The 21241-nt window shown below is 36.8% G+C and overlaps 2 protein-coding genes across 3 annotated transcripts in view; both read right to left on the reverse strand.

Moving 5' to 3' along the window:
* The window catches only part of dapk2b (death associated protein kinase 2b), a 31296-nt gene extending 27752 nt beyond the window's left edge, over positions 1-3544 (reverse strand). Inside the window, exons 1-2 of one of the 2 annotated variants that reach the window (XM_039647981.2) lie at positions 3397-3531; positions 2299-2465 (exon numbers count right to left, since the gene is read on the reverse strand). In XM_039647981.2, the coding sequence (XP_039503915.1) occupies positions 2299-2375 (77 nt within the window). In that variant the 5' untranslated portion in view covers positions 2376-2465; positions 3397-3531. Of the gene's footprint in view, positions 1-2298; positions 2466-3396 lie in introns of both variants that reach the window. The other variant, XM_039647983.2, reaches the window with a different exon arrangement.
* Positions 3545-5065: 1521 nt separating this feature from the next.
* On the reverse strand, positions 5066-21212 carry tbc1d2b (TBC1 domain family, member 2B). The gene is made up of 13 exons (XM_039647964.2): positions 20789-21212; positions 19218-19362; positions 17057-17222; positions 15873-16045; positions 15569-15795; positions 12821-13213; positions 12283-12393; positions 11965-12161; positions 9454-9948; positions 8630-8747; positions 8014-8199; positions 7666-7787; positions 5066-6832 (listed from the first exon to the last, which is right to left on the reverse strand). Exons 1-13 carry the CDS (start codon positions 21125-21127, stop codon positions 6637-6639), a joined length of 2868 nt encoding a protein of 955 aa, XP_039503898.2. The 5' UTR covers positions 21128-21212; the 3' UTR covers positions 5066-6636.
* Between the last annotated feature and the right edge of the window lie 29 nt (positions 21213-21241).

Below are 21241 nucleotides of genomic sequence, written 5' to 3' on the forward strand. Positions count from 1 at the left end.
GAGAATTACATTGTTAGATAAGCGGCGACACGCAAACTTCGAACTGTTGATATCACATCCGAGTCCTTTAGAAAAGGTAGCCTAAAAATCGAATAAAAAACCCCACAAAACTGGCCCTTCATTAATTTAAAGTAACTCACTCCCTGTAAACGTACAGCGCTATCAATCCTGTTCTCAGTTACAGTCCTGCAGGGGAGGTCAGGTATCTCGTGTAATCCAGGGTGTGTCATAGAAACTGAGCGGGACACAAAGCCACCCAGACAGATGGCTGAGCTGTTACATATTGCAAACAATAACCAACATCTGTCTTTCTACCCATAGTACCTCAACTAGAGGCCTCTATGTCAAAAGGGAACAACGTTTCCGAATTACGGGAGGACGCCTTTCCAAGCTTCCCTGAGAACAGTTTTATGGCCTTTCTTGTACATATTCAAGTTTTGATAAGAGAAACCATTGACAGGGAAGTGGATGACTGACTTTCACCTGCAACCTATAGCCAGGGGCAAGACCCGGTAGTCACCTGGGTGTGAGACTACACCTTTCCTGAATGTTCACACTGTTTAGCACTTCCTGTCTTGGATGGATTTGCAACTTCCCTTTGCTGAAATGGTAGAAATGCTGTTATTATAACAGGTTTTTTTTTTTTTTTTTTTGCATTAATCAGTGTTTGGCTTGCCTGTTAGGGCAGATTTTAAGAGGAGTGTGCTTTGTAAGAGAGAACAAAACATGACTCAAGAATGAGAACTGGTGCCAAGGGAAAGGAGGTTGGAGGGCCCTCACGATTTTGTTCAGTTTTTTTATAATATAAAGAATATAAAATGATTGTTCTTCTAAAAACGCAAAATAAATACATGTCTTTGTGTTCTGTTTGTGCGTACACTGAAAGTCAATGGGGTCCAAAAAAACAACAACATTGGACCCCATTGACTTTTCCATTGTACAAACTAAAACAGTTAAAGTCACAATGAAATCAAAATGGACTTATACATTTTTTATGGATTATTGTAGTATACTCCACAAACATCTCTTCATATCTCTGATCACATGACTGCCGCTTTATCTAATTTCATAAAAGTTGAAATGCTACTATATGCACAGGCTATAAGTGTAGGCCATGTATTGGCTATGCCTAGATTGCACACTCTCAGGTCCCGCATGTCTCAGTCAGACATCAAATAAATAAAATATTAGTACTTATTCAAACAACAAGATCTTTGTGTACCCCTGCAAAACTTCGTTCAGCTGCCGTCTGCTTCAGTTCATTCAGTCAGGAGGGGGCGGAGTTATCAGCTTTACTGACAGTTTGAGGATCGAACACGATTTACATAAGCTCTTTTTAATAACATTGGCTAAATAACGTTATCGTTGTAATGTAACGTTATCGTTAGCTAAATATTTGTAAAACTAGGGTGACCAACTGTCCTGTTTTCCCAGGACATGTCCTGCTTTCATATAAAAATATAACAATTTTCCATCCATACAGAGGAGGCATAACCTACTTTAAATGTATTGAAATTAATAAGGTATCTTTGAGTAAACTTCGAGTATCATTTGAGTTGGCCCATGTGTTTGCTGGGCCGAGTGTCCTGGTTTTTGGTAATCAAAATATGGTCACCCTAGTAAAACAGATAGACATATGTAATGTGACCAATAGCCAATGTTTTTTTGGAAGAAAAAAAAACACCACCACCAAAAAAAAAGGGGGCACTTCGGAGTGTATGAGCAAAAAGGGCTCTGGTTGAGCCCTAGCTGTGCACGTGCCTGGATATAGTACGTCACATAGGGAAGAATATATCATTGCAACTTCTGTTTCATGTCGACTTTAAGATTATTGACCAAAAAACAATCTGAAAAAAATGTCTTTCTGTTTTGTTTGCCCACACAAATGAAAGACAATGGGGCTCAAAACAACACTGACAACCCCATTGACCCCATTTTGATCATTGTATGAACAAAAACAGTTCTTAAAAATATCTTCTTTTGTATTCCAGAAGAAAAATGGCAAACAATTTAAAACAACATGAGCGTGAGTAAATGATGACAGAATTAAATTTTTTGGGTGAACTCCCTTTAATAATATTTAATGATGTAATACTTTGGATGCACTGCCCAGTGATCTGAAAATTCAGAATGGCTAGTCAGCACAGTAAAACCTTTCTTTTCCCAAATTTTAGCTCACTAGATTTGAACTTGACCTGCAACAGGGGGAGTGCATATTGCTCACTGGCTAGTCATCAACAACAAACCAAAGCTAGAAGCAATTACATAAATCCTCAGGCAACCGATCACATCACTTACCTTCCAAGCTCTTCACCAATATCGTAGAAATCCTCCACTTTTTGTTGCTTGAACACAGCCATTCCTAATGTCCTCATTGATGATGATGTTTGTGTCAGTAAACAAGGGACAGCTGGCCAAATCTGTCACAATCCCAGGGAAGTTCTGTCGATTTGTAGGCTGCAACTCTGCAATTAACAGACACTCACATAAGCACATGTCCCAGCATGCTGCACTGCATTCCTTGACTTGCAAGAAGGTGTAAGAGAACATAAGATTTTCCTTGCTAAACGTATAAGGCAATGTGATAATATAACAAAACCCTTGGCACCTCAAGTTTAGCCTCCTGAAGCATGAAATGCCAAAGTTGACGTACATATCAACTCGTTAAAAGTGATCAAATTACTTTCTTTAGAGGAAAATGAGGGTTCAATGGCATGAGAAATATTAGGTGAAATTGAGAGTGCTGTGGGGGAAAAAAGGAAATGCCGGGCAGCATTGTAATGTTCTGACAGGCTGACAACCCTAACAGTTTTATTGTAATAAAAGTAAAGAATATAAGTAGCCTTTGATATTGATGTTATGATAAATATTCACCTCACAGATGTACAGAAAACTACTGTTTTAATTGTTTGTTAACGCTTACTCGGATAACAAACATAAGGACGTTTTCTAATGAAAACATTATTTCTTAATGTCCTCTGAATTGTCAAAATGACCAGTTTTACAAACGTTTTAAATACATTTTTGGCTGTACACACTTTAAGGGGCCATTTTGCAAACATCTTGGGAATGTTACTTTTAAATGTTCTCTGAAACAAAAAGTGACAGTTAAAAACGGAACAGAAAACCTTCAATTAACGATGTGTAAAAGAGATGTTTCCTGCTGTTTTGAGAAAATGAAAGCGAACGTTCTGTTACTGGAAGAACGCGTGTTAAAAAACTTTTCCGGAACGTTAGAAAAGTTCACTGTTTGCTGGTTAAATAATAACCATGACAGTCATTCACACAATATCATCTCCTCCTATTTCATTGTTCTCAAGTTTTACAAGACACGCTGAACTACAAGAAGGTATTGATATTTGATATTGTAAATTAATCATAAAAAGGATGTCTTACCGTTTTTAAGAAATAACTCTTATATTATTGTGTTCCGCTAACATTTGAAGCATATTCCCCGGTTCGAGCTCGTCTTGCGCGAGTCGCGCTGTTGAATTGGAGACTGGATGAGCGCACGCGCTTTTGTTGTCAATCTCGAGCTCGCTCACGCGCCACCTGTTGAGCACCGCGGTAATGCAGAGTGTCAGATTGGCAAATCTTTTGAGTGAATCAGTTGAACCGGTTCAAACACATCCGCTTGCATGAGTCATTTATTATAGGTACATCTTTCTAAATTCACTTTCTAACTTCATCAAAATGATCTTAAAGTTTGATTTCAGTCGAATATATATATATATATATATATATATATATATATATATATATATATATATATACACACACACACACACACACACACACACACACACACACACACACACACACACACACACACACACACACACACACACACACACACACACATAGTAATTACGCTTTAAATGGCTTCCTCCAACATAGTTTATTGGAGTAATCGGACTTTTCACTGCGTTTGTGGCAGTGAGAGTATTTCTTGAAATAATTCATTTTAATTAAACTGCGTGCCTGCTTAAAATAGGCAGATGAGTACAACAGAATACAGAATATTTTGAGTGAACCAAGAATCTGATTAGTCATACAAATGTTCTGTTTTAATAAATACCAATAGCCTAGGCTAGGTCAATTATTTTGACTATGATAAGCATGTCTGATTCGCGAGTGAGTTGATTCGGTAAAACCCGGTTTGTAAATAAATCTATCATGAATGATTTATTAGAACACGCTGTGAATGTTGGAGTCAGACTAAATAAATAATTTAGTCTACTACTGTCTTTATAGCTTGTGCTTGCTCTAATATATTTGAACTATTATCGCCACCTGCTGGACATAATAGCAAGGTGCAGCATATTCTTTTCCCCAACATCCCTTTGTTTTTTACTTAAAAATAAATAAAAATGAAAAGTATGTTATAGTACATAAGTATATTTTAGATGCGTCAATATTTTGTATTTTAGTACATAAACCACCACAAAACAGGAATTTTATTGTTGTGCTTATGCAATATTTCCTGTCAAACCATGTATCTGTAAAAAATGACAGTGATTATTCATCACAACTTAAAATTCAACATTAGAATAAGAAATGTGTTTATACTTAAAGGGATATTTCACTTTGAAATTAATTTTTGATTTGTTTTAGCTTACCTAAAAGGCATCCAAGATGTAGGTGTCTTTGTATCCACAGTAGTTTCAATTTTGATATTTTTCAGTCAAACCGTTGTTGTCTATCAGTTATATAATGTGCATGCTCTTTGAGGTGGTGACCTGCATTATATGAATGATAAACAAGAACGGTTTGACCTAAAAATATCAAAATTGAAAATACTGTGGAAACAAAGACACCGACATCTTGGATACCCTTGAGGTAAACTAAAACATATCAAAAATTAATTTTTAAAAAAAAAGAAGAAAAAAAAGTGTTCTTGACTTAAAATATTAAGTTTAGTTCACTAGTCATCTCAAAAAAATTTAAGTTGGTAACTAATAGCAGCAGTGATGAAGACCTTTGTAATTGATATTGTTCATGGAGAGCGCAGCTACTGAGACTGGCTGTAAAGATGTAATGTATATAAAAACTACACAAAAACAACTGTATGCAACAGACATTTATTGGGAAATCATGCATAAGTAAAAAAAAAAAATGGAGGATTATAATGACCCAAGTTTCAGTAACATTTCAAAGAATTTAATCATTTTGTATCAAAGGTCTGCTCAACACATTACATTGAGAAACAGCAACAAAGACGGTTTGAAACCATAGCTTACTCACTGAAGACATAGCTCAGAAATATGTTTGATGGCTAAATAACATGGGTAATATGAATGGGTAAAAATCCACAGAATAGGTAAAATTTCTATATATAAAAAAGTATAATTATGCATAATTATGGATAAGACTGTCATAAAATGTAGCTCACAAACAATACATTTTATTTATTATGGCACTGTGGATGACAAAATCTACTTCCTACATGCAAAAAAAAAACAGTCAATCTGAGAGACCAGCTCTCAAAAACCAAAGACAGTATTACATCTTTGTTCGCCATAACAGCAGGTGTTAAAATGTATAATATGTGTATTATCATGATGCAATGGCGTAGAAGAGATTAATTGACTGAATGCACTGATATTTAAAAGGAAGTAGCTTTTCCATGTGTGCAACAGATGACTTCAAAGCCAAATTGTGCAAGGAAAGTTAAGAAATTAATTCAGACATACATTCCCTCATTATACAGGCCCTTATAGATAGTTATTGCATTTTCGATATTAAGAGAATTTCAGTAACAACAGAAAATGAACACAAGCGTGGAACCCATGACAAAAAACCCCAACTTGTTCACATTTTCCATATTTTTATCTTCATTTTAAGCAGCTTTCTGTGGATTTTAGACTAACATTATAAGTGTAACAATATACATTTATTGTTAGAATATTTCAAATGGAAGAGAAGAGCACAGAAACATGCGTGTAACAAATCTAAACAATAAATGTACCAATTAGGAAGCAGCAAATGTGCATTGTGCTTCTAGAATCTAAACACACATGTTAAAATGTCATTCTGTGATATGGCAGGGTTTGGCAATCATGTCGTGAGCAGACAGGAAGATTGTGAAATGCTGCGTTTACAACATATGTGTGCTTTTCCTCGCCTTGATTGGTCACTGAATTAAGTGGAAGTTATATGTTTAGGAAACATAGGTCTATGAATGTTTAATAAAAAGGGCAAGTCTTGTAAACCTAAATTTGATTTAAATCAAATAATCATGCAATATGATACGTGTTGATATTATTACCAATAGTATGTAAACAAATGAAATGGTTTAATAAGTGCGAGTCGTGCGACTTGAAAAAAAAAGTGTTGGTGTCTGTTAATATGTCCAGCATAATATAAGTGTATTCGAATTGTGTCCAATCCGCACCCACACAATAATTACTATCTAAATGCAAGTACTTTAATACTGATTTTGGTCCATGTGTACAAATGGATGGAATATTGGTGAAGCAATTAAAAGACAATGAAAAAAAGGCATCCATTTTTGATTAATCAAAAGGAATACTATTCTTTGGTCTCTCGAAGTCACAGTTTGTTGAATGAAACGCATTGAAAGATATAAGACACGTTGTGATTGGCTAATGCTTTTGTTCCCTCATTGGCCGTGGTTCAGCTGTCCTCGTCGTCGTCACTGATGAGGGTGCGGCCGTCCAGGGTGGTGTCTCTGTCCCGCAGGAAGGTCTGACGGATGGCTTCCAGCTCGGTCAGCTCCAGGCGGACCTTCTCCAGGTGGAATGTGCGGCGGTTCTGGATCTGCCTCAGTGGGAATGGGTTCATGTCCACAAAGGCCATGCTCATCAACTTCCTGCGAGAAACACAAATGACACACAATTTGAAATACACTTTTGCTAAGTTTTAGCTGACCTCAAGTGCATCCAAGATGAATGTGTCTTTGTTTCCACAGTATTTTCAATTTTGATAATTTTAGGTCAAACCGTTCTTGTCTGTCAGTCATATAATGGAGGTCTATGGTCACCACCTCGAAGAGCATGCACAGAGAAGTCCAAATTAAACATGATTTAATGACTCGTAAATGTAAGTACACATTGATGGTCTAAGACACAAAACGAGCGGTTTGTGTGAGAAAACGAACAGTATTTATATCGTTCTATCTCTTGTCTATCTCTAAGTGATCTGAAGGCACGGGCACTTTGTGGTTGCAAGAGTTAAAAATGATATAAATACTGTTCGTTTTCTCACACAAACCACTCATTTCATGTCTTAGTCAATCAATGTGTACTTACATTTACGAGTTATTAAATCATGTTTAATTTGGACTTCTGTGTGTATGCTCTTTGAGGTGGTGACCATAGACCTCCATTATATGACTGAGAAACACGAACGGTTTGACCTAAAAATATCAAAATTGAAAATACTGTGGAAACAAAGACACCGACATCTTGGATGCCCTTGAGGTAAGCTAAAACATAGCAAAAATTAATTTCAAAATACTATCCCTTTAACCCAAATATTTAATCAGTAAAAATATTTATTTTCCCCTTTTTAAAATTAATATAATAATAAATGTATAAACATATAGTCACTATATTTAGTTACTATAAAGTCACCATTTTGACAAATAATCAAAATAATCAAAACAAAGTTGAGCAATTATAGTATTTTCATGATTGCACGCACCTTGCATCCAAGATGGTACGTGTGAAGTACCGAAGGTACTTGAAAATGGTCATGGGATCCTGGAGCTTTAGAAATTCCTCTTCTTTGTACTTGAAGAGCGCAAGAGCAAATCGGAATATTATCTGCCAAGGTAAAAAGAAACATCAAAGTGCGTCAGCAATAATGGAGAACTAAGGTCACCCTGAAACAAACAGACTCATTGTGGAAATTAAAAAGAAAGGTGAGTATTAGTATTATGATCTGTATTATTAAGTATCATACATTCATTTAAGGATTTACAATGCTCATTTTAGGTTTGCAACATTTGCTGTTGTTCTTAAATAAACAAGGGACATTAATCCACCATACCTTGGGTCCCTCATAGAGAAAAGCGTCCCAGATCTTGAAGAGGATGTCACTGACCACACTGTCCACAAACACAACCAGGAACCAGTTGAAGGTGATGAGAGAGAAGTCTACCTTATAGTGCTCAAAATGAGCATGAAGCCTGGGTAACTTCTCATACATCAGGTCCTTAAACACACGCTGATCTACCTACATCAATAACAAGACACAATACAAACGGTTAACAATCCAAAATCATTTTGTAACAGGACAAAAATATAGATTTATGAGAAAAAGAATACAAAATCTATTTAAGTCACTTAAAATGTTGTGCAGCCACATGTCAGCAATGACAAGCCATAACTAGAAGCGTGCCAATAATATGGTTTCAACTGAAAAGCAATTGGTAAGTCACTCCAAATATGATCATGTGGTGAGTATTCATGAGAGTATTCATGTTCTATAAGTTCAAAATGTGGTAATGTTTTAATGATGGAAAGGAACCTAAAAAGTCACTGACAGATGATAGAATATAAAAGTCATGATATCCAGTCATGAGTCATGATATCCAGCAAACCAAGACATGCTTAAAGCCCCAAGTTTTTGTCGTCTGAGTGAATGAATAATCTTGAAAAGGTACCTGTGAGCCTAGCAGTGTTTTAGTGTAATAGTCACGTGGCATGAAAACCTCCACAATGGCCACGAGACACCAGAAAGCATCTTCTTGGTCCAAATACAGAAGAGCAATAGCTGCCAGCCTGAAAAAAAAAAAAAAAAAAAATCTGAAATCATTTAAAGGCCTACTTAAGTGCCTTGAAACGCACAGCATTACTCAATGTGTTGATGTTATACAAATTAAGATCTTTTTGATGAAATCTGAGAGCTTTCTGTCCCGCCATAGACATCTATACAACTACCACTTTGATGCTTTGTAAATTTCATAAAGAGATCGAGAACTAGTAAATATAAATTGAGAGTTTAAGTTTTCTGAAGAGACTCGATAGCTTTAAATGATGAACATATTGAATTTAGGCTAAATTCACATATAAACACTTATCAACAAACATGAACCTCCAAACATCAACCAGAATGAACCTCATTGGTTCTTGCTGAAGCTCAAACGTGCTGTGTAACACGAATTTGAATTAGGAAGTTTTTGAAGCGTAAAAATTGTAGTTGTGTAGCTGTCAATGGAAGGACAGAAAGCTCTGAAATTTCATCAAAAAGATTTTAATTTATGTTCTGAAGATGAATGAAAGTCTTACGGGTTTGAAATGACGGGTTTGAGGCTGAGTAATTTATGACAGAATTTTTTTTTTTAAGGCCAACATACTGTTTTCATACAAAAAGTATGAAACTTAAAATTGGATTTCAAGGGGACTATTAAGAAGTTGATTTCGCTTTAGACATACAAACACCCCGACAGTGAAGTGAAGAGCTGATGAAATCATTTGGATCTGCTACCTGTTGAGGCCTTGGCAGTAGCCGATATCTGGATTCCTCCAAGAAAAAGCCAGTAGCACGTTCCTGAGTTTCTGGATGCCATCTGAGTCAGGAGAGGCATAGTGCTTGTTGTTTGGGAGCGTCCGCAGAAGATCGAGCTCTATTTGCTTGCAGGCCGGATTGGGTTTATCGTTCGCCGTGCACAGAAGGTTTTGGTAATAGTCCTTCGGCTGGTTGTCACGGATCTTCTTCACATGGTAGCTCACGCACCAGATCCACACCTTGGAACGGTGGATATGGGGCACCCCGTTTCGCATCAGCGCCTTCAGCTCTGGAGATCGAACCATCTCTCTGTTCATGGTGATGGCCAGGTAGTTGTCCCACTTCACTCTGACTGATGTCTCCTGGTCTGTCAGGGAGAGAGACTTCAGGTCCAGCGCTCTCTTTTTCGCTTCAAGTTTTTCCTCCTCATCTTCCTCCTCCGGGACAGTTTTGAAGCCAAAAATGTCATATTCACTATATGAGAAAGGAAACATTATCACTGGTTATATGTACAATTTGTAACACAGTAGGCAACCATTTTCAAAGTAACAAAGCCCAATTACAAAAGTAAGCTAGTAGAGATTAGCAAAACAACGAATCTAGTAGTTGGGGAGTTGTCAAAAGAACTTGTTGAAACCAACAACTATTTGAAATCAAGCATTTGTATTAGGATAGATCCACTTAAAAATAGCATTACATGTTTAGTGGAAGTAAGAAAACATCCTGTTCCTGTAGACAAGTACTGTAGCATTTGAAAAACTCTAACATGACCAAACATGTTTGAAGGTGGGATTCTTTAGAAGTGTGGCAGCACAAAAATGAAAGTAAACGAAACTCAAATCATATGGGGCCAGTTGTTTTAAACATTTAAACATTTGGAAATCCCATCTTTTCCTATCCAGGATCAGGTAATCTGTCTTACTTTTATGCCAGTTTTTCAAAGCACCCTGATCCAGATACACAGTTTTCAAGATTACCAGTGCTCTAAATGGGACAACATATCACAATGTGGGCTACCAGCTATGTAAAGAACAGGTAGAAGAGCCAACATGGGGTCACTGTAAGTGTTTCTTATTTTGAAACCAAACACAAATGGGGACACGATTATTTTTTATTTTATTTTTACTTTACTATACTGAATAGCTTAAAGTCCCCGTGAAATCAAAATTGAACCTATTTACTTTGTTAGCGCATATTACTAGTCTTGTGGTGAACAATTAATCCGTGCAAGTGAATATATATTAAAAAAATGTTTTACCTTAGTAATCTTTAATCAAAATCTGAAAAGTTACTTCCGGTCTGGAACGGTTTCTTTTTCTGATGACGTAGGTTTCACAGTTTGGGTGGGGAAACGCTTAACCACTCCCCTCAAACCGTTAGTTTGCTATGAGCGAGAGATAGAGAGGAGGAGCGCTAGAGTAAAACCCTGCCCTCTGTTCAATATTCCGTTTCACTTGGAAATACGTCACAGCACTGGAGAAAAATCGTTTGCAACTTCCGGTTCACGGGGACTTTAATTGTTAGCCTATGTCTACTTTATCACTGTTACAACGGTTACACAAGTCAAGTGTAAAATATAAATATAAAATATAAATATAAAATAAAAGTATATACACTACTAAATGATACAAATTGTACCAATTTTACAAATTTGACCAATTTTAAAGTTTTCCAACATTTTCTTCCTGAAATCCACCTTGAAAAATGTTGGGATCAGGATAATCCTGTTTTTTTGGATCAAAGTTATCCAAATCCCACTGACAAGTTTTGAACAACACAAAATGAAGGTTTGATCCAGATTAAAACTAGGATTGGATTCCCTGATCTTATCTGATTTCAGATTCCTTCTTTCCCTTTTGAACAACCCATTTTCAAGATTTGATCCAATCCGATAACAAAAATCCACCTTTGAACAACTGGCCCATGGTGACAGAACAAGTTCTACTGTTTGTGTCTGTAACCAAAAGTTTAAGGAGCCAGATTTTTATACATTTCCCCATACACCCTCTTGTAATGTTAGTCTTGATAATTTCTATACATTCTCTTGGCCCCTTTTTTCTACTGTACCTTTAAGACTGCAATATATAAATGACCTCTGCTATGACTGGACTCTTTGCATATGAAATGAATAACAATAGACCTTATTCATAGCAGCACCATCTGATTTTTAACGGGAATGACATACATCTCTTTAGTGGGTTGTGCTGTTATTTAATGTGTATTTGGATTGTTCTGCAAAAAATGCAAAAATATAGGAATTTAAGTAGACAAAAAACTCCAGACAATATGAGCTGTGGATCTAGGAGTACAGCTTTTTACAGGAGTACAGATAAGTCTATCTCTCACAGCCGTGCTGTCATGGCGCTGCTCTGAATAAGGTCTATTCTTCGCCAACTTACTAAATATACTGAATTTATGCTGACCTAAACAAGGACGGCCAACCTTTTCATGTTTGTGACTTCATTATCATGGGGGGGGTGGAAATGATACCTGACAGCGTTGGGTTTGAGGATAGTGTGCTCCTGCTGGTCTGCGCTCTCCACCTGTAGCGCATCTTCTAGTAAGCGGGTGATGACCTCTCCACTATAGGTCTTCTCTGAAGAGGAGCACACAGGAGTCTTCACTTCCTGCAGAAGAACCAGGTACTTGCTCTCCACCTGACACATCTTGGCCTCCAAACTGTTGTACTGTAGAACCCACCCCAAAGGAGGAAAAAAAAGCCCAAAGAACAAAAATGATTCCTCTTTATCTGTACAATAAAACATCCAGGATGGTTGTTGTGTGCATTGAGTATCTGAAGTCACAGACCTTTGCCTCTAGCAGTTTCTCTCTGGATTCAGCATTTCTTCGTAAGACTGTCAACTCGAGAATTTCCTTGTTCAAGAATTTGTTTTGGGATTTGTAGCCATGAAGACTGTCCTGGAAAAGTTTGAAAAACCAACAAGTTGTATGTAAGACACTAACAATAACTGTTACTGTGCTTGGACAAGCCACTAAAAGTATTAAAGGACTAAATCTGAACATTATTTTACATTTCTGTTATAGAGTCACTGAACAGTTGTTACCCAACACCCAACAATTCCAATCCCTACCATGTTAATATACTAATTAGTTAACCATGACACCATACACCACAACTATCATGAAACTAACCTGCAATATACAGACAACTAATACCAAAAAGGATCTAGTTGTGATAAAACACTTGACTTGAACTCTATCCCTTAATCTTGCATGTAACTGTTGCCAATGTCCGATATATTTCACCCTAAGCTATTAATAATCTCATAGACACGTTCAGATCTACTGAATGATTGGGAAGTACATGTAAGTGTTCTTGTACTACCTTCAAGCTGTCCAACTCTTGTTGTTCCCTAGTTGCACTAGGTGAGTTGCATTCAGCTGACTGGGTTCCTCCTTCGTCACTCTGCTGGGAAAGTTTCATGATGACTTCGTCCTTGGCCTGAATGGTCTCCATGAGCATGCCCAGCTGTTCATTTATCTCCCCGATTTTGATCTTCAAACCTTTCAACTCCTGTTGAAGACTCTCCTTCTCCAAGGCTAGCCTCTCCATATGACCACAGAGAGCTTTGATCTGGCTGTCCCGCTCTGTCAGGGCTTTGTGCACCTCAGTCTCTTCTTCGTTATGATTGTGCGGCTCCATGTTCCCAGGAGGCACTTTGGAACGCCAATCGCATTGGGAGCTACGTAGCGTTTGTTGGAGAAGACAAACCAACTCCTGGTAGAAGAGAATACGTATAAGAGTGTGTATCAGCAGAGCACAGTTACCCATCAATTACTTACACAACTCAGACACACACCAACCGATGTGATCCTTTATAATCACTGATTACTCTTTAGCGTCCTGAGGTCAAAGTTTCCTGTAATCCATTAGAACAGGGGTAGTCTAGCTGCTGGAAGGCAACCATCTTGCCGTTGTGTGCCAACTCTAATCAAACACACCTGAACTAGACAATAACAGGCTACCCTCGCATTTGAACATTAAATATGACACCAAATTGAAATACAGGTACACTGGTTAATTAAAATGAACAAAATTAGTCATTGAGTCTTTAGGAAGAAAGACCCAGTGATCGGTTGGTTGGCTGGAACAAGTTTTGGTTTGGCTTTTTTAGTTGTTAATAAAACACAACACCATTTCAAGTCATTAGCAGTCTCATTAAGGTAGGGAGGGACACAGCAAGCCGACGCCAAAGAACTAGCAGTGATGAAAGCTGACTACGTCGGGGGGAATCTGTGCTTAAACTAACCAAAAGGACTACAGCCGACTGAGACCTACGACACTCATTCTGTGCCTGCCTGTAAATGAGATAACTGTCTATTTCAGCCGATATATTCAAAAAGGGAAAGCAAAACTAAGACTGCAGGTATACAATCCATAAAGCAGCGCTTGCTAACCATTTTGAAAATAAATCATGCTGTTCATGTTCTTTATTTCACTCCGTTCATGTTATTATGAAAATATTCATGCATTGGAGAGCTCAGGTAAGATTACGTCCAATTAGAACAGCATTTCTTTCTGTGCCGTCTTAAAGGAGTAGTTCACTTTTTAAAAAAATTTGCTGATAATTTATTCACCCCCATGTCATCCAAGATGTCCATGTCTTTCTTTCTTCAGTCGAAAAAAAATTAAGGTTTTTGATGAAAACATTCCAGGATTTTTCTCCATATAATGGACTTCAATGGGAACCAAACGGTTCAAGGTCCAAATGAGAGTTTTAGTGCAAACTGCAAACGGTTCAAAGGGCTTTAAACGATTCTAGACGATAAATAAGGGTCTTATCAAGAGAAACGATCGCTCATTTAAAAAAAAAAAAACAAAGTTTAGGTTTTATAAGCTCAAATGCTCGCCCTGCTCTGTTCTGTGATGCACGTTCGTGACTCCTGTTCGAACTCGTTCATCAAAATGAACAAATCTTTTTTCCGAGTCAATTTCGTTGAATGAACCAAGTGACTCAAAAAAATTGTTCATTTTGATATTCACTTTGTTGTTGTTGTTTTTTTAAATGAGCGATTGTTTCGCTTGATAAGACCCTTATTCATCGTCTGGAATCGTTTAAAAAGGTTTAAACAGTTTGCAGTTTGCACCTTGACCCGTTTGGTTCCCATTAAAGTCCATTATATGGAAAAAAATCCTGGAATGTTTTCATCAAAAACCTTAATTCCTTTTCGACTGAAGAAAGAATGACATGGACATCTTGGATGACATGAGGGTGAGTAAATTATCAGCAAAAGTTTTTTTAAAAGTGAACAACTCCTTTAACTTCTTTGCTCGCTTTCATCAATTTTGCTCTTATTTTAGTGCACTGAACGTTTGCTAAACTGAACAGCAAATCAGAGTTCTCTTTCACCGACAGCCTGACACCGATTCTACATGTTGAAATGGCCAAAAAAAAAAAAAAACAATAGTACCGAAAAAGTCGGCCAACGCTCAAAAACAGCCAGGTGTGTCCCTCTCTGGCTTCACACCTAACTCACCAAATAAGTGAAAACATTTTTATTCTGAGTATGCAAATCCTAAAAAGGTTAATAAAATGTTATCTGTAGCGTTGTAATAATGAATAACCACAAATTGATGTTTATATATATTACACATAATAACCCTTATTTAGAGTTGTTAATGTGTTAAACGCACATCTATGGGCCAAAGGGGAATTCTAAAGGGGAAAACAAAACAACAGTACCCATTTTGTGGTTCTCAAGGCCCTTGTTTTAGATCCGCTAACACCTTTATAGAAAAGCACACAAAAATTTATGACTTGAGTAGCAAGCATTCACTGCACCAAAGCTTTCTGGTGGGTATTAGAAAATGCTTTGAATTACAAAAGCAACATCAGATACTGTGCTAACATCAACTTGCACAAGGGGAATCCCCATGTATAATCATTACAAGGAATGAGGAAACTACAACACAGAGGACAAAAAAAGACCAGAAATAAGACACATTTTACAGGTTGCCAATTCACAAGCAAATACTACATTTAGAATGGGATTGCAAAATAAAATTAGATACTAAAGCTGCCCGCCGAGGACACCATATAAATAAAACATGGTATATGTATTCGTATTGTACCTTCTGACTGGCGAGTTCCTCCCTGAGGTTGTTCTCTTGCTCCTGCAACCGGTTGATCTCTTCCTGCTGGCTCTGAACGCAGAGCTGCAGTTCGGAGGTCTTGTTCCCATTACACTCAACCGGCGAGCTCTCGGCGCTGCGGTTAACTTTGCCAGAGCCCACGTGAAAGGGCCGTTTCATTCTCGAGGCGTTGCGGAAATCAAACGTGAACGCTGAGCCAATGGAGTCTGTGGACAGTCAGGAGTGAGTTTCAAATTTAACCATCTGTGTTTAATTAAGTTACATCTCTGAATTATGAACTTACATCGGTTAAAGTGAGATGGGCTCTCCCGGCGTTGGCCGTCTGCTGGGGATTTCTGATCCGGTGCGTCCTTGGTTGGAGGATCCACCATTTCCCAGTCCTCATTGCTGGCTGTGTAAAACACACTGCGTCTGTTCTCTCCTCCTCGGCCGGGCCGCAGGTGAGACATGCTATTTCTGATAGATGGTAAAGGAAATGTAGTAAGGAGGAGCTAAATTCATGCCATCTGTAAAAGTAATAACTCAATCACAGTATAACATGTCAAATGTTCATTTGAGTTACATAGCAAAGGTTAATAAAGAAATACGTGGTACATTTATCTTGCTATCAGCATGTTCTGGAATAATCGTTATTTAAACCAATCTCACATGACTTCTTTTATTTGCAAAAGGGGTCAAAGTATTCTATTTCCAGCCTCTTAAAATCTAACAAAGAGCCGCTGAAGTTTAGTTTAGTTTGTTTAATCAGGGCTGAAATCCAGATTCAGTCCTTTGGCCGGCTTCAGGATTGCGTCATCTAAACAGATCCAAAGTCTTTTGGAAAGTTTGAGGAAGAGATCAAACATGGCAGCAGTCGTCAAAGTAGTTCAATATGAACAATTCTAAATCAAGATGCAGATGTACATATAACTTATCAATTTATAATTTCAATTGCATAAATAAAGACCATTAAAAGTGGAAAATTCTTCCGTTTCAACCACGATGGTTCTCTCATCTTGAACATCTGATTTTTGGACTAATATTATATGTAGCCTACTTGCCATTACTATTAATATTGATAGTTGTTTTGTAATGTATTGTTTTAAAAATCTCTCTCGCACAAAACATCTTTTTGTAAGATTAATGTATTTTGTGAATCGTCCCTGATAATTAAATAAATAAATAAATAAATATATCAAAAAATGAACTAAGTGGGATGTGTTGTACAATGGTTTAGTATTTAGATTGATAATCAAATAATTATGTGAATTAATACTATATTAATATTAAGAAAATAGAAAGCAGATTTAAAAAATAGAATAATTTGAAGCAAACTGAAGGCTATTAAAAAACAAATATAAATGTATGACTGTACGCTATACTATATTCAAAACAGGATTAAATGTTGTTGCATGGAAAAATATTCACATTATCAAATCCAAACAAATAACAATAAACATCCATTCAGGTCCATTCTCCCAGACTTACCTGAGCCCAGAGCCCCAGTGTCGGAGGGAGTTGAGAGCTGCGGTGGGTTGTGCCACAGGGTTACGTGATGACTGGAGCCCGACCAGCCCATCATTGTCCATCTCCAAAGCAAAGTCATTCCGGACACTTTCCATGCTGTCGTTGGGCTTCTCGTTGAGCATTGCTTCTACAACAACACAGTCACGGTTTGAGTCATCGGTTCGTTTGCGTCACAGTCTGCTGCTCTTCTTAGTGTCATTCATCAATCCAAGATGTGTCCTTATTGCCACACATCAGTCAATTTACACAACAGAGAAATAAGTAGTTTGACGACTTTAGTGTCCCTTATTGACTTATGTGCAACTGCAAACATTTACTTTACCCATAAAGGATGCAATTATTGTACAGCATATATTTATAGAAATATAAGAAATAAATTCTCTTTCTAAGTATCTTGTAGAGCCATGCACAATGTTAGTAATGTCTAAAAAAAGTGGAAAATTGGCAACCCTGTTACCTTTGTTACTTTTATTCCAACATATATTTATGTAGTTATATTTTGCCAGACTACAGAATACTACAGATTGAATGACAGAACTTTGGCAAAATTGCTATTCTGTTAAAACAGACCCTACCTACTAAGTTTGTCTTTTATAAACTAAGATCTTTATGTATGAAAATACAGTCAGGAAGTAAAAGAAACTGCTACAAATCAAGTCTTTGTTGGCTCCATGGAGCAATAATAATGTTGCTGACGAATATCTACATTTTAGCAAGTGTAAAGCACATTTACAGTTGTATATATAGCTGTACTCCCATTGACTGTGTAACAAAAGTTATTGTGATCCCAAGACTATGAGCTCTACTTTATCAAAATGACATTTTCAGTCATTAATAATAACAACAGTGCTGATCAATTGACTTTAATGACTAATGCAGAGAGAAATTCACAGTGGCATTTTTTCTGCTCATTAAAAATGAATTGCTAATGACTTGTAAATGCGACACTAATAAGGAGGAAGCGCAATTGCTTTTTGTTTTGGTTCTGCCTTTTCAACTTCAGAAATAATGCTAAATGCTACAGAGAGTCTCGGGGGAGAAACCACAAAACTGTCTAAACCCTTTATAGTCCCTCATTAAAAGGAAAGGGAATTCAATAAATGAATAAATACTTCAACCCTTTATTTCTTTATCATTATCTGTTTTAATTATAAAATTAATTATTTTAAAATTTTAAAAATTTCTAATTATAAAAAAATGTAAGTTCTAAACCAAAAACAATTCTATTTACATTTAATTATTTGTTATTATATAAGTTATTTTCAATATTTATATATTCAATATTTTCGCATCTAACATAAAAGTTTATACATATGTGTGTGTGTGTGTGTATCAGTATATATATATATATATACATATGCTAAATATATCCACTATATTATCATATTCATTATAATTTTACCATCATAAACAGTTTTTATAACAGCCACCTTTAAATGTTTATAGGTGATAATCCAACGAATTGGATTAGAAAAAAATATAATTAAAACTTTGTTGTTGGTACACAAATCGGTTTTATTTTTAACCTTTATTAATAGTAATGGACCAACTGACAGGGTTATAGTACAGCATTACTTGAGAAAGATTTTTTTTTCCTTGAGAAAGTACAACAAGTACTTGCCATCTGATATACAGTATATCCATCTGAATCGTTTCGAAGTTTGAGAATTGAAATTGCGTTGTGAGAAAACAAACAGTATTTATATCGCTTTTACCTCTTGTAACCACTGTCACGTCTAAGTGATCTGAAGGGGCGGGCGCTTTGTGGCTGCGGTTACAAGAGTTAAAAACGATATAAATACTGTTTGTTTTCTCACACAAACTGCTCGTTTCGTGTCTTAGGCCATCAATGTGTACTTACATTTACGAGTCATTAAATCATGTTTAATCTGGACTTCTGTGTGCATGCTCTTTGAGGTGGTGACCATAGACCTCCATTATATGACTGATAGACAAAAACGGTTTGACCTAAAAATATCAAAATTGAAACTACTGTGGAAACAAAGGATGGATGCCCTTGGGTAAGCTAAAACGTATCAAAAATGTATTTTGAAGTGAACTGTCCCTAAGAATAGACATTTTTATCTTTTAGATGCCTGTTCACTTCTCCATTTGATCTCACCTGCATCTTTGGCCACCAAGCCCGTATGTGGATGGAACGGGGATGGGGAGCACCAGCTGTCTCTGTGACCAGACATGTTACAGAACTCCCATCGTTTCTGCTGTAACTGCTGCAGCCAGTAATGCATCACCTGCCTGTTGGGTGCCTGCATGCAGAAAGGGCAAAAAAAAAAAAAAAAAAAAAGCAGTGTGAAACCAAGGCTCTATTTTTGCTTGTTGTTTTGTGGTATAACAGCAGTCTTCAGAGGAACAGGGTCAGGTGTGTCCCCTTTGAGAATAATCACACTTGTTTCATTCTCAGTTCCAGTTTGTTGATGAAGTTGCTCTTTAACTGTGAGAATCAAAACACATTTAAAAACAGAAAAACACACGAATAAATGGTCAATTAGTGCCCACAAAAAAGAAAATCATTTTTAGCTCTTAGAAATGTATCGTTTTTTTTATTTATGTTGGATTCGTGTGGGTTTGAAAATCTTTAATACGGTTTTTCGATTTATTTTCAATTTAATGCATATAAAAATGCTGTATGGTGTAACATTTTCCTTAAATCTTGAATACATGCGAGTGTACAAGTCTTACAATTTCCAAAAATGTTTTTCAATATATTTTTCAGTTTGAAAAAGACAGTTTACACATATCATGAATTATGAATTCATAAATACGTGTCGCACCACATGGCATTTCTTAATTAACGTTGCTTTATCATGCATTTAAGTGTTAAAAAATCATTTGAATACCGAGACTAAGGCATGCTTATCATAAAAACTTGCATTTAAGACAATAAATGTACATGCATGCATTTTATTTCAAATATAGCTTTGAATAAATTTGTTAACAGAACTAAGTATTTGCATAATGTCATTGACACCACAATGTTACATTATGCAAAGTTTTGCAGTAAACACTGCTCATCTTCAGCCAGCACAGGCATGCTGGGAGCTCAGATCTGTTTGAAGATATTTCCTTCAACCTCGATGCTGATAAGAAATTGCTACACAGCCGTGTCATGAGGGCCTGAAGCCAAGTGAGTGTTATGCACAAATACATTTTTAGAACTTGAAGTTAAGAAAGAAAGCTGTTATGTATACTGATAACACATGCAGAGTTTGCAAAGACAGCACAGTCAACAATTGATCTTGTGTTATAGTCCTACATTCTCCAGTCATGAGGAAAGAGGTTTAGATGATGAGTCCAGCATGTTATATTGTATCCTAACAACAGCTGAATGACTGATTCAGTGTGCTTTGTGCAAAGAAATATTCCCTTCTGTCTACAGTAACATAAATATAAGGATATCATGAATGCATTGTTTATTTAAAGGTTAATTATAAATATATTCTCTTTAATGTGTTATAAAAGGGAAAATATTAAATTATGCATAATTCTGGTTCAGGTCACTTAAGGATGGTCAGTAGTAACCTAACCACTTGTTGCACTAGAACTTTCTCACAGTCACTTCACACCGTTAAAGTTAATTAAGAAACTAGTTTTTCATAAAGAAGCTAATAAATTCAGTCCTTTTAATCTTTATATGGATAACTGTTGGCATTTAAGGCAGACGTATCTACATACCTTCAGTAGGAACTCCTTCCCCTCGGTGTGGATCTCAAAAAGCCCCTCGTCGACCTCTACATCATATCTGAAACAGGCATCCGCGATCTCAATGTGTCCCATTGGAAGGGCGTCTTGAGGAGTCTTAAAGTAATACAAATAACATTTCCTGGGGTCGTACACAAACCAGCGCGTTTTGAAGCTTCTCAGGGGCCCTTTCACTGTCAGTTTATTCAGGTAGCCGCATAATTTGGATTGCTGGTCCTTCGGGGCATCGCATTCGGGTACATCGAGGGACTTGGTCGCCAGGATCCGAGAGTTCCTGCTGGGACTGGCAGCGCTGTCATCCTCTTCATGCATCTTTCTCTGGACTTTCGTCTCTTTCAACGATAGCGGACACAAGTTTCCATCCGCATGACGTCACATGACTTCCATTCTCGTGCTACTGCCGCAGAGGATGATGGGACGTGTAGT

Source organism: Pimephales promelas, chromosome 25 (assembly GCF_988280905.1).
Source record: "Pimephales promelas chromosome 25, fPimPro1.hap1.1, whole genome shotgun sequence".
Taxonomy (NCBI): Eukaryota; Metazoa; Chordata; class Actinopteri; order Cypriniformes; family Leuciscidae; genus Pimephales; species Pimephales promelas.